Here is a 12,423-nt window from a genome sequence, read left to right as displayed (position 1 = left end):
AATGAAATGAATTAAAATGAAATAAAATAATAAAAAAATAAAATAGTAAATGAAGATAAAATAAAATAAATGGAAATTAAATGAATTGAAATAAAATACAATAAAATAAAATATAATAGTAAATTAAATGAAAATAATATAAAATTTTAAAAATAAATGAAAATGAAATTAAATATGTGAAAATATAATAAAATAGTAAATAAAGTAAAATAGTAAATTAAATGATAATAAAATAAAATAAATGAAAATAAAATGAAATTAAATAAATTAAAATGAAATAAAATAATAATAAAAAATAGTATATGAAAATAAAATAGTAAATGAAAATAAAATGAAATAAATGGAAATTAAATGAATTGAAATAAAATAAAATATAATAGTAAATTAAATGAAAATAATATAAAATTTAAAAAATAAATGAAAATGAAAATGAAACTAAATATATGAAAATATAATAGTAAATAAAGCAAAATAGTAAATTAAATGATAATAAAATAAAATAAATGAAAATGAAATGAAATTAATTAAAATGAAATAAAATAATAAAAAATAAATAAAATAGTAAATGAAAATAAAATAAAATAAATGGAAATTAAATGAATTGAAATAAAATATAATAGTAAATTAAATGAAAATAATATAAAATCTAAAAATAAATGAAAATGAAAATGAAATTAAATATATGAAAATATAATAAAATAGTAAATAAAGTAAAATAGTAAATTAAATGATAATAAAATAAATGAAAATGAAATAAAATAAAGTGGCATACATGAAATAAAAGAAATGAAAGTAAAATAAAATAAAATAAAGCGAAATATATGAAATAAAAGAAATGAAATTAAAATAAAAGTTTTTGAAACACCTCTCAGTTACCCCATCTCTAAATCAAAAAAACCTTAATCCAACAGGACTGGATCCAAGCTGTACCCGATCCCCTCCTTGTCCCCATCTCTTCCCTGGACACCTGCAGGGATGGGCACCCCAAACCCCTCTGGGCAGCCCCTGCCAAGGCCTGGCCCCCCTTTCCATGGGGAAATTCCTGCTGCTGTCCAGGTTCTCCAGGATAATCCCAGAGGGGCCTGGCCCTGTTCCCTGGAGCAGGAACAAACCCCCATCCTCAGCTGAGTGTGCAGCTCTTCACCCTCAGAGCTCTTTGCTGATGGGAATTCCTGTCCCAGCAGGGAAGGAGGAATTAAAATGATAATGAAACAATGAAACTCCAGCCCTGAGAGGGAAACTTCTCTGCTCTCAGCTTGTGTCTAGAGATGGGAAATCACCTTGTCCTCAGTGTCAGTCAGAGAGGGAAAAATGGGGAGTTGTCCTTAAAATAAGCTGTATTTTAAATACTGGAAGGAAGCTGGCTCACACCAGCTCACACCATTCCTGATTTGGGGTGCATTTGTCTCTGGAGCCCCCCCAGTGCCACCCCTGCCATGGCAGGGACACCAACCACAGTCCCAGGGTATCCCAGTGTCCAGCCTGGCCTTGGGCACTGCCAGGGATCCAGGCTGGGCACCCTGTGCCAGGGCCTGCCCACCCTGCCAGGGCACAATTCCCCATTCCCAAGATCCCATCCATCCCTGCCCTGTGGCACTGGGAGCCATTCCCTGGCTCCTGTCCCTCCAGGCCTTGTCCCCAGTCCCTCTGCAGCTCTCCTGGAGCCCCTTCAGGCCCTGCCAGGGGCTCCAGGCTCTGCCCAGAGCTCAGTTTTTCCCTTTCACCCCCCAGATCTGCACCCCCCAGGATTTGTGTGCTGAGAATCAGAAGCCCAGGCCGGAGCCATGGCAGGCAGCAGCACCTTGGGATGCCAGGATCCCAACTGGGTTGGGTGGGAAGGGAGCTCAGAGCCCCCCCAGTGCCAGCCATGCCATGGCAGGGACAGCTCCCAGTGTGCCAGGGTGTGCCAGTGTCCAGCCTGGCCTTGGGCACTGCCAGGGATCCAGGCTGGGCACCCTGTGCCAGGGCCTGCCCACCCTGCCAGGGCACAATTCCCAATTTCCCATCCAGCCCTGCCCTCTGGCACTGGGATCCATTTATTCCAACCCTGCATTCCTTGTCCTGGAGTTGGTGCTCAGGGATGGGGAACCTGGCAAAGGGCATTTTGGGAGGTGACAGAGTTCAGGATGTGTCCCCTGCATTCAGTGTTTACAGAACCCACAGAAGGCCTTGGGGCCAGCGCTGAGCAGCTGTGGGGCATTAAAAGGGTCACACTGAGTGAACAAACCCCTCTGGTTCTGGGGCTTTGCCCCTGTCCCTGTCCCCGGGGTGACCCTGCTGTGGCTCTGTGGTGTCCCCTGGCAGAAGGACATCCCAGATGGGCTGAAGGAGCTGTCGGAGGGCTCGGAGGAGAGCAGCGACGGCCACTCGGACTCGCAGAGCTCGGAGCACAGCAGCTCCAGCAGCGACGGCTGCGCCGCCAAGGACAGGAGGAAGAGCAGGTGGAAAAGGAAAGGTGAGTTCCTGCCTGGGGAGAGGAGGTGTAACCTGGCTCTGCCTGGGAGCACAGCATCCTCTGGCCTCAGAGTGACCCCAGCTGAGCTGGGCTGCTGCAGGTGGGCAGGGAAGGGGACGGGCACCTGAGTGTTGGTGTTTGAAAAGCCAGGGCTCTGCTCAGGAAGGCAGGAGCCTCCCCTGAAATGGAAAATGTAAAGCCCCTCCCTCTGAATTATTATAATTTGCTTATAATTTGCTCATAATGATTAATTGTTATCAATAATATTATTAAAATATTATTAATAAATCATTATATTTTATTCTATTAAAATTATTATAATGTTACAAATTATTATATTTTATTATTAAATTTATAAACTTATTTATAATTTTATAAATTCTTATAAAATTATTATGATTATTATAAATTATAAGCCAATTAGCATTATAATAATAATTATATATTATATAATATATATAATTTATATCATATATAATATATAATTTGATAATTGTATATATAATTATCAAATTATATATATTATAATTATAACTTATAATTATCAAATATATATTTTTATATATAATTTTTATCTAAAAATATATAAAAATTATATATATAAATATATAAAAATATATAAACTTATAATTATCTCAGGCAAAGATACGGGAGTAGGAATAACAGTTACATAAAAATATATAAAAATTATATATAAAAATATAAAAATATATAAACTTATAATTATCTCAGGCAAAGATATGGGAGTAGGAATAACAGTTATATAAAAATATATAAAAATATATAAAAATAACAGTCATATAAAAATTATAAACTTATAATTATCAAATTATTATAATTTGCTTAATTATTATAATTGCTTAATCTTACTCTCAGGCGAGAGATATGGAATAGGAATAACAGTTCTTTATTAGGGAAGAAACTAAAAATTTATAAACTTATTTATAAATTTATAAAAAAAATTATAAACTTATAATTTTATAAATTCTTATAAAATTATTATGATTATTATAAATTATAAGCAAATTATAAATATCAAATTACTATAATTTGCTTATAATTTGCTTAATTATTATAAGTGCTTAATCTTGCTCTCAGGCAAAGATATGGGAGTAGGAATAACAGTTATATAAAAATATATAAAAATATATAAAAATATATAAAAATAACAGTCATATAAAAATTATAAACTTATAATTATCAAATTATTATAATTTGCTTAATTATTATAATTGCTTAATCTTACTCTCAGGCGAGAGATATGGAATAGGAATAACAGTTCTTTATTAGGGAAGAAACTAAAAATTTATAAACTTATTTATAAATTTATAAAAAAAATTATAAACTTATTTATAATTTTATAAATTCTTATAAAATTATTATGATTATTATAAATTATAAGCAAATTATAATTATCAAATTATTATAATTTGCTTATAATTTGCTTAATTATTATAATTGCTTAATCTTGCTCTCAGGGAAAGATATGGGAGTAGGAATAACAGTTCTTTATTAGGGAAGAAAATAAAAATTTATAAACTTTTTTATAATTTTATAAATTCTTATAAAATTCTTATGATTATTATAAATTATAAGCAAATTACAATTATCAAATTATTATAATTTGCTTATAATTTGCTTAATTATTATAAGTGCTTAATCTTGCTTTCAGGCAAAGATATGGGAGTAGGAATAACAGTTATATAAAAATATATAAAAATTATATATAAAAATATATAACAATATAAAAATATATAAACTTATAATTATCTCAGGCAAAGATATGGGAGTAGGAATAACAGTTCTTTATTAGGGAAGAAAACAAAAATAAAATGAGAAATGCAGTCACACAAAAGAACACTGACAGAGTCAGAACAGTCCCTGGCACTGTCCCAGTTGAGATGCAGACAATACAGAGCAGCACACTCCATTTGCAGAAGGCTTCAAACTGTTTTTATTACAGCATGCAATGTTTTTTATACAGTCTTACAAACCTCATGAGTTTATACTTTACTCACTGGTCAGAAGAGACAAACAGAGTGCTCATTGGAACAGAGAATTGCAGGTTTCTCTTACTTATCCTTCCTTTCTTGGTTTCTGTGTCAAGGACCTTGGTAGGAAATTCTTTCAGGGGTAAACATGGACCCTGTTATCAAACTTCTCTCCCAGAAGTCACTGTACAACCTCTCCCACCTGTCCCCTGTGTGCCAGGGGGTGGCACAGCCCCATGCCATGGTGGCTCTGCCCTCCTGCAGTGCCAGCTGTGGTTCTGCTGGAGCAGGGATCCTGCTCAAGGGAAGAGTTTCTTCATTTCAGTATTTCATTTCCTTTCTGCATCTGGAAGGGTTCTTCTCATTTCCTCCAGCAAACACTGCAGCTTCATGGCCTTGCTGCATGCAGGAAGTAACATTTAATACCCAAAAAGCTGCCATGAAGTGCAGGATTGAAGCAGGAATTGGGCTCAGCTCCATCCCAGGTGTGGCTCTTCACCCTGTCCTGCAGCAGGGATGAGTGGAGGGAAATGAGGGAACCCCTGGCAGTGACCACCCCAACTCCCATCCTGACTGTGGGGCACCAGCAGAGCCAGGGCTGCTGCTCCCAGACATCCTCAAGGCTCCCTGAGCCTTTTCCTGCTGCTTTTATTTTCATTTGTTTGTAACCAGTGAGGTTACAATCCCCAAGCCACGGGGTTTGTGTCACCCTGATGGCCACGGAGAGGCCCCAGAAGGGGAACTGGGCTCGTGGGCTTCTCTTTGAGCTGGGTCTTAGGAGCTCTTGTTACACTTGAGATTGTTTAGCTGCTCTGAATGGCATTGGAGGTAGTGTTGGAAACAGAAAAAGGTTCGATAAAAGGCAAAATAACAAAATAACAAAGCTCCTCAGAGTGAGGAGGATTCCTCTGGAGCATCAGCCTGGAATGCAGCACTCCTGCAGGGCCATGGAGCACACAGAAACCTGGGACATGGAGCACATAAAATCCTCCTTGCTCATGAACAACACCCCAAATCCCAGGGCTGAAATAGAGAACATCCCAAATCCCAGGGCTGAACTGGAGAACACCACAAATTCCAGGGCTGAGCTGGAGAACACCCCAAATCCCAGGGCTGAAATGGAGACCACCCCAAATCCCAGGGCTGAGCTGGAGAACACCCCAAATCCCAGGGCTGAACTGGAGAACATCCCAAATCCCAGGGCTGAAATGGAGAACATCCCAAATCCCAGGGCTGAACTGGAGAACATCCCAAATCCCAGGGCTGAAATGGAGACCACCCCAAATCCCAGGGCTGAGCTGGAGAACACCCCAAATCCCAGGGCTGAGCTGGAGACCATCCCAAATCCCAGGGCTGAAATGGAGAACATCCCAAATCCCAGGGCTGAACTGGAGAACATCCCAAATCCCAGGGCTGCACTGGAGAACATCCCAAATCCCAGGGCTGAGCTGGAGAACACCCCAAATCCCAGGGCTGAGGTGGAGAACATCCCAAATCCCAGGGCTGAGGTGGAGAATATCCCAAATCCCACAATTGAACTGGAGAACATCCCAAATCCCAGGGCTGAGGTGGAGAACACCCCAAATCCCAGGGCTGAGGTGGAGAACATCCCAAATCCCAGGGCTGAGGTGGAGAATATCCCAAATCCCACAATTGAACTGGAGAACATCCCAAATCCCAGGGCTGAGCTGGAGACCACCCCAAATCCCAGGGCTGAACTGGAGAACACCCCAAATCCCACGATTGAACTGGAGAACACCCCAAATCCCAGGGCTGAACACCCCAAGCCCAGCTCAGCCCCGTGTGAGGCTGGGCTCAGCAGCACCCCCAGCCTTTGGGACCAGCCCATGCCCGGGTTTTGGTGGGAAGCAGAGCTCAGACAAGGCACAGGTTGTTCCTGCAGGCTCTCAGGAGCAGAGCTGGGCTGTGAGGGGAGGGAATGGAGGTGGGGAGCAGAGAGGGGCAGGCAGGAGCTGCCTGAGCCCTCCGTGATCATCCCCAGCAGAGCAGGAAGCGTGGCCAGATAACATCAGCAGCCATTTCCTTATTTGTGCAAAAAAACCCAAGAGCTCTGGCTGCACAAAGCACCCCTGGGATTTGGGGAGGGAGAGCAGAGCCCTGGGTGCCTCTGCAGAGCCCCAGGAGCCCCAGGAGCAGCAGGAATGTTCATGGAGCAGCTCCAGGCAGGTAAGGGGAGAAGGGCCCAGTGGAGGAATGCGTCCCTTGGTGATGGAGTGACTAAATTATTCTTTGTCTGCTTAAAAAGGCAAAAAGCTCAGAAGTTTGTCTCTCAATTTAGGTACTAAGACACCTCATAGGACCTTTTGGAGTTCACCTCAGACATGGGGCTGTCCGATTAGACAGAGGCCAAGAGGCCCCACCTGGTTAATTCACTAGAAAAGGAAGAGAGCAAAGGAAATAATTGCATTTGTGGGGTGTTTTAGCAGGAGCAAGAACCTCTTACCCCTGGCTTTCATGGAGCTTCTCTACAGACCATGGAGTCCCAGCTGTGCCCAATGCCCACCTTGTCCCCAGCCCAGGGCACCCAGTGCCACATCCAGGTGACACCTGCAGGGATGGGCACCCCAAACCTCCCTGGGCAGCCCCTGCCAAGGCCTGAGCCCCCTTTCCATGCAGAAATTCCTCCTGGTGTCCACCCTGAGCCTGCCCTGGCCCAGCCTGAGGCCATTTCCCCTTGTCCTGTCCCTGTTCCCTGGGAGCAGAGCCCGACCCCCCCTGGCTGTGCCCTCCTGGCAGGGACTTGTGCAGAGCCACAAGGGCCCCCTGAGCCTCCTTTGCTCCAGGCTGAGCCCCTGCCCAGCTCCCTCAGCCCCTGCTGGGGCTCCATTCCCTGCCCAGCTCCCTCAGCCCCTCCTGGGGCTCCATTCCCTGCCCAGCTCCCTCAGCCCCTCCTGGGGCTCCATTCCCTGCCCAGCTCCAGCCCCTGCAGGTCTCTCGTGTCAGGAGGGGCCCAGAGCTGCCCCCAGCCCTGCAGGTGCCCCAGCAGTGCCAGCACAGGGGACGGGCACTGCCCTGGCCCTGCTGCCACCCCAGAGCTGGCACAGCCCAGGGGCCAGTGGCCAATTCCCTGTGCCCTGTGCTGAGCAGTGGCACTGGCTGGGCTTTGGGACAGAGCCTGGCACCTTTGGCAGTTCTGTTCCTTTGGGCAGCTGGCAGTGGCTGTGTCACACTGAGCTGCCACCAGCAGTGGTGGCAGCAGCTCCACGTAAATCCTGTGTCCCATGGGACTTGCTTGTCCTGAATGCTCTGAATTGGATTGAATTTCGTGTCCTATGTAAAGTAGAAGTTTGATGTATAAACTACATTCCATAAATATACAGAGAAATGCAGAGTGTGGGGACATGAGGAGTCCTCAGAACCATTGCTGGAGGTTGCAGGATTTGCCCTGAGTGGGATCAGGCTCCCAGGTGGGATCAGGCTCTGCTCCCAGGGACCAGGGACAGGACAAGGGGAAATGTATTCCGTTTGCTGGGAATGTCCCAGCAAAGGCAGGAATGGTGAATGTGACTCCATGTTCTCAGAAAGCTGATTTATTACTTTATGATACTATATTATATTAAAGAATACTAACCATACTAAAGAATACAGAAAGGACACTTACAGAATGCTAAAAAGATAATAATGAAAACTTGGAACTCTTTCCAGAATCTCGACACAGCTTGGCCCTGATTGGCCAAAGAATCAAAACAACCCACAGCAGAATCCAATGAAACAATCACCTGTGGGTAAACAATCTCCAAACACATCCCACATGTGAACACAACACAGGAGAAGCAAATGAGATAAGAATTGTTTTCCTTTTTCTCTGAGGTTTCTCAGCTTCCCAGGAGAAAAATCCTGGGCGAAGGGATTTTCCAGAGAATGTGAACGCCACAGAAATGGCCTCAGGGTGGACACCAGGAGGAATTTCTGCATGGAAAGGGGGCTCAGGCCTTGGCAGGGGCTGCTCAGGGGGGTTTGGGGTGCCCATCCCTGCAGGTGTCACCTGGATGTGGCACTGAGTGCCCTGGGCTGGGGACAAGGTGGGCATTGAGCACAGCTGGGACTGGATGGGCTGGGGGGGATTTTCCAGCCTCAGGGACTCTGGGATTTCTGGCATTTCTCCTGCATTTCTGGCTGCTCAGAGCAGCTTTGCCCATCAGCAGCAGCAGAGTCCTGACCTGCAGTGACCCTCCCGGCCCATGCTTGCCCTCTGAAGGACTGTGGGCAATAATGACTCAGTTTTTATTTGAAATTCTTCCTTTGGCTCTCATCCATTCCGTGTTTGCAGTGATGTCATTCTCTGTGCTTCCTGCTCAGAATTCCTCAGAGCTCTGAGGAGCCCTCCTGAAGAGCTTCAGTTCTCAGCTGGGCTCCTTGGCAAGGATTTCCTTCCAGTCAGATTTCCTTGTGTTTCCATCATTTGTGGGAAATGAAACCTTTCAAAGTGAAGGACAGGAATTAATGCTCCACACATCTGTGCCCTCAGTGACAACCTGGGCACACTCCCTGTGCCCTCTGGGTTTGTCATCTCCCAGCACAGGGGTTCAGAGAGTCATGGAATGGGTTGGGACCTCAGAGCCCCCCCAGTGTCACCCCTGCCGTGGCAGGGACACCTCCCACAGTCCCAGGGTGTGCCAGTGTCCAGCCTGGCCTTGGGCACTGCCAGGGACCCAGGGTGGGCACCCTGTGCCAGGGCCTGCCCACCCTGCCAGGGGAGAGTGAGTCAGTGCCCAATGAATTATTCAATAGTTAAGAGGGAGTTCATAGTTAAAGAATGAGTTTACAGTTAAAGAATCAGTCAGTGGTTAAAGAATGAGTTAATGGTTAAAGAATCAGTCAATGGTTAAAGAATCAGTTGATGATTGAAGGAGCAGCCAATGGTTGATCCTCCCCTCTCAGAGCATGGCCCACAGCAGCTCCCTGACTCCCAGGAACCCCTCAGTGCCTGGTGTGTGCTGGGGTTCCTGCTGGCCTCCACACCTGAGTGTCCCCAGAGCGTGGTGGCCAAGGCTGGCCCAGGGGCAGCTCTGTGCCACCACTGGGGGTCCTCTCCTCTCTCTCTCTGGGTTCATTTGGTGTTGGCTGAACCAGGAGGAGCCCCCAGAATCTGCTCCTGCTGGCTTTGTGCTGCTTCCCAGGGGATCTGATACCTTGGGCAGGCTGAGCTGGAACAGAGGCTGGCCAGAGCTACAGAATAAAGCAGGGATTTATTGAAAGGATCTCCTGCATGGATCCACCTTGGGCAGCACAAGAGCCCAGCCAGGGCTGCACCCAAGATGAACCCAAATGGTCCCAAAATGAACCCAAGATGAACCAAAATGGTCCCAAAATACACAACTGGGCATGGAGTCTCTCACTTTGTTCAGTTCTGCTCCATTTGCATATTGGAGTTAATTTATATTTATGTCTATATTTATACCTATATTTATATTTATAATGTTGTATTTTTAGTGTTATATTTTCATTTACTATTTATATTTATAGCTCTATTTACATTTTATATATTTAAAGTTATATACTAAAATTTGTATTTCATTTACATTCACTATTTATATTTATGTCCATATTTATATTTATATAAAACATATTTATATTTATATTTATAGCTATATTTATATTATTGTTTTTACACTTTCCTATTTATATTGATATATTTATGTTTACAGCTATATTTACATTTATATATTGTGTTTATATATTTACATTTATTTACACAGTATTTTATTTACATTTACTACTTATTTCTGTCTATATTTATACTTACAGGTTTTATATCCCTATTTACATTTATATTTACATTTATAATGTTATATTTATTGTGTTATATTTTTAATTATAATTATATTTATAATTCTATTTATATCTTTATTTACACATTTATATTTACATTTAATTTTATATATTTTATTTACAATTTATATTCTATTTACATTTGGTATTTATAGTTATATTTATAGTTATGGTTAGATTTATATTTTATTTATAATATTATAATTATATTTATATTCATTTTATATTTATTTTTGTATTTATTTTTATTATTTTGTATTTGGTAAATGCAAGCTGGAGGTTGAGTTCCTGCTTATATTTATATTCATATCTATATTTATATTTATAATTCATATTAATATTAATATTAATATTTATATTTATATTTATATTTTGTTTTATATTTATATTTTGTTTTATATTTTGTTTTATTTTTATTATTTTATTTTTATTATTTTTATTTTTATTTTTTGTATTTGCTAAACACAAGCTGGAGGTTGAGTTCCTGCTTATATTTATATTCATATCTATATTTATAATTCATATCTACATTTATATTTGTTTTTATTTTTATTTTTATTTTTATTATTTTGTATTTGCTAAACACAAGCTGGAGGTTGAGTTCCTGCTTATATTTATATTCATATCTATATTTATATTTATAATTCATGTCTACATTTATATATATTTATATTTCCATTTATAATTATGTATTTACATTTACATTTACATTTACATTTCCATTTCCGTGTCCCGCAGTGCCGTCGCGCCTGCCCCCCGCGGGCTCCCCGCAGCCCGGCTGCCCCTCCCCGTCCATCCCGGCCAAGGGCCTCTCCTCCTCCCAGAAGCACAGCAAGAAGGCCCTCAAGCAGGTCAGTCAGTGCCTCAGTTTCCCTGCAGGGATGGAGCCCCCCTGGTGGTTCTGTGGGGTGCCTGATCCCTGTGCCCTGTGGGGTTGCTGATCCCCGTGCCTTGTGGGATGCCTGTGCCCTGTGGGGTGGCTGATCCCTGTGCCCTGTGGGGTGGCTGATGCCCCTGTGTGTCCCCTGTGGGGTGGCTGATGCCCCTGTGTGTGCCCTGTGGGGTGACTGATCCCTGATCCCTGTGCCCTGTGGGGCGGCTGATGCCCCTGTGTGTGCCCTGTGGGGTGGCTGATGGCTCTGTGTGTGCCCTGTGGGGTGGCTGATGCCCCTGTGTGTGCCCTGTGGGGTGGCTGATGGCTCTGTGTGTGCCCTGTGGGGTGGCTGATGCCCCTGTGTGTGCCCTGTGGGGTGGCTGATCCCTGTGCCCTGTGGGGTGGCTGATGCCTGTGCCCTGTGGGGTGGCTGATCCCTGTGCCCTGTGCGGTGGCTGATGGCTCTGTGTGTGCCCTGTGGGGTGGCTGATGCCCCTGTGTGTGCCCTGTGGGGTGGCTGATGGCTCTGTGTGTGCCCTGTGCGGTGGCTGATGCCCCTGTGTGTGCCCTGTGGGGTGGCTGATGGCTCTGTGTGTGCCCTGTGGGGTGGCTGATGCCCCTGTGTGTGCCCTGTGGGGTGGCTGATGCCCCTGTGTGTGCCCTGTGGGGTGGCTGATGGCTCTGTGTGTGCCCTGTGGGGTGGCTGATGCCCCTGTGTGTGCCCTGTGGGGTGGCTGATGGCTCTGTGTGTCCCCTGTGGGGTGGCTGATGCCCCTGTGTGTGCCCTGTGGGGTGGCTGATGCCCCTGTGTGTGCCCTGTGGGGTGGCTGATGCCCCTGTGTGTCCCCTGTGGGGTGGCTGATCCCTGTCCCCTGTGGGGTGGCTGATGCCCCTGTGTGTGCCCTGTGGGGTGGCTGATCCCTGATCCCTGTCCCCTGTGGGGTGGCTGATCCCTGTGCCCTGTGGGGTGGCTGATGCCCCTGTGTGTCCCCTGTGGGGTGGCTGATGCCCCTGTGTGTGCCCTGTGGGGTGGCTGATCCCTGATCCCTCTGCCCTGTGGGGTGGCTGATGGCTCTGTGTGTCCCCTGTGGGGTGGCTGATGGCTCTGTGTGTGCCCTGTGGGGTGGCTGATGGCTCTGTGTGTGCCCTGTGGGGTGGCTGATGCCCCCGTGTGTCCCCTGTGGGGTGGCTGATGCCCCTGTGTGTCCCCTGTGGGGTGGCTGATGGCTCTGTGTGTCCCCTGTGGGGTGGCTGATGGCTCTGTGTGTCCCCTGTGGGGTGGCTGATGCCCCTGTGTGTGCCCTGTGGGG

At 44.5% G+C, this 12,423-nt stretch overlaps 1 protein-coding gene across 2 annotated transcripts in view; it reads left to right on the top strand.

Annotated features, from left to right (window-relative positions):
* Window positions 1-12,423, top strand: part of ASXL2 (ASXL transcriptional regulator 2) — an 80,863-nt gene that overhangs the window by 41,632 nt on the left and 26,808 nt on the right. For both annotated transcript variants that reach the window (XM_054653030.2, XM_054653029.2), the window contains exons 4-5: window positions 2,305-2,455; window positions 10,978-11,090. In XM_054653030.2, the coding sequence (XP_054509005.2) occupies window positions 2,305-2,455; window positions 10,978-11,090 (264 nt within the window). The remainder of the gene's footprint in view (window positions 1-2,304; window positions 2,456-10,977; window positions 11,091-12,423) is intronic.

Source organism: Agelaius phoeniceus, chromosome 3 (genome assembly GCF_051311805.1).
Source record: "Agelaius phoeniceus isolate bAgePho1 chromosome 3, bAgePho1.hap1, whole genome shotgun sequence".
Taxonomy (NCBI): Eukaryota; Metazoa; Chordata; class Aves; order Passeriformes; family Icteridae; genus Agelaius; species Agelaius phoeniceus.
This window is presented reverse-complemented; position numbering and strand designations above follow the sequence as displayed.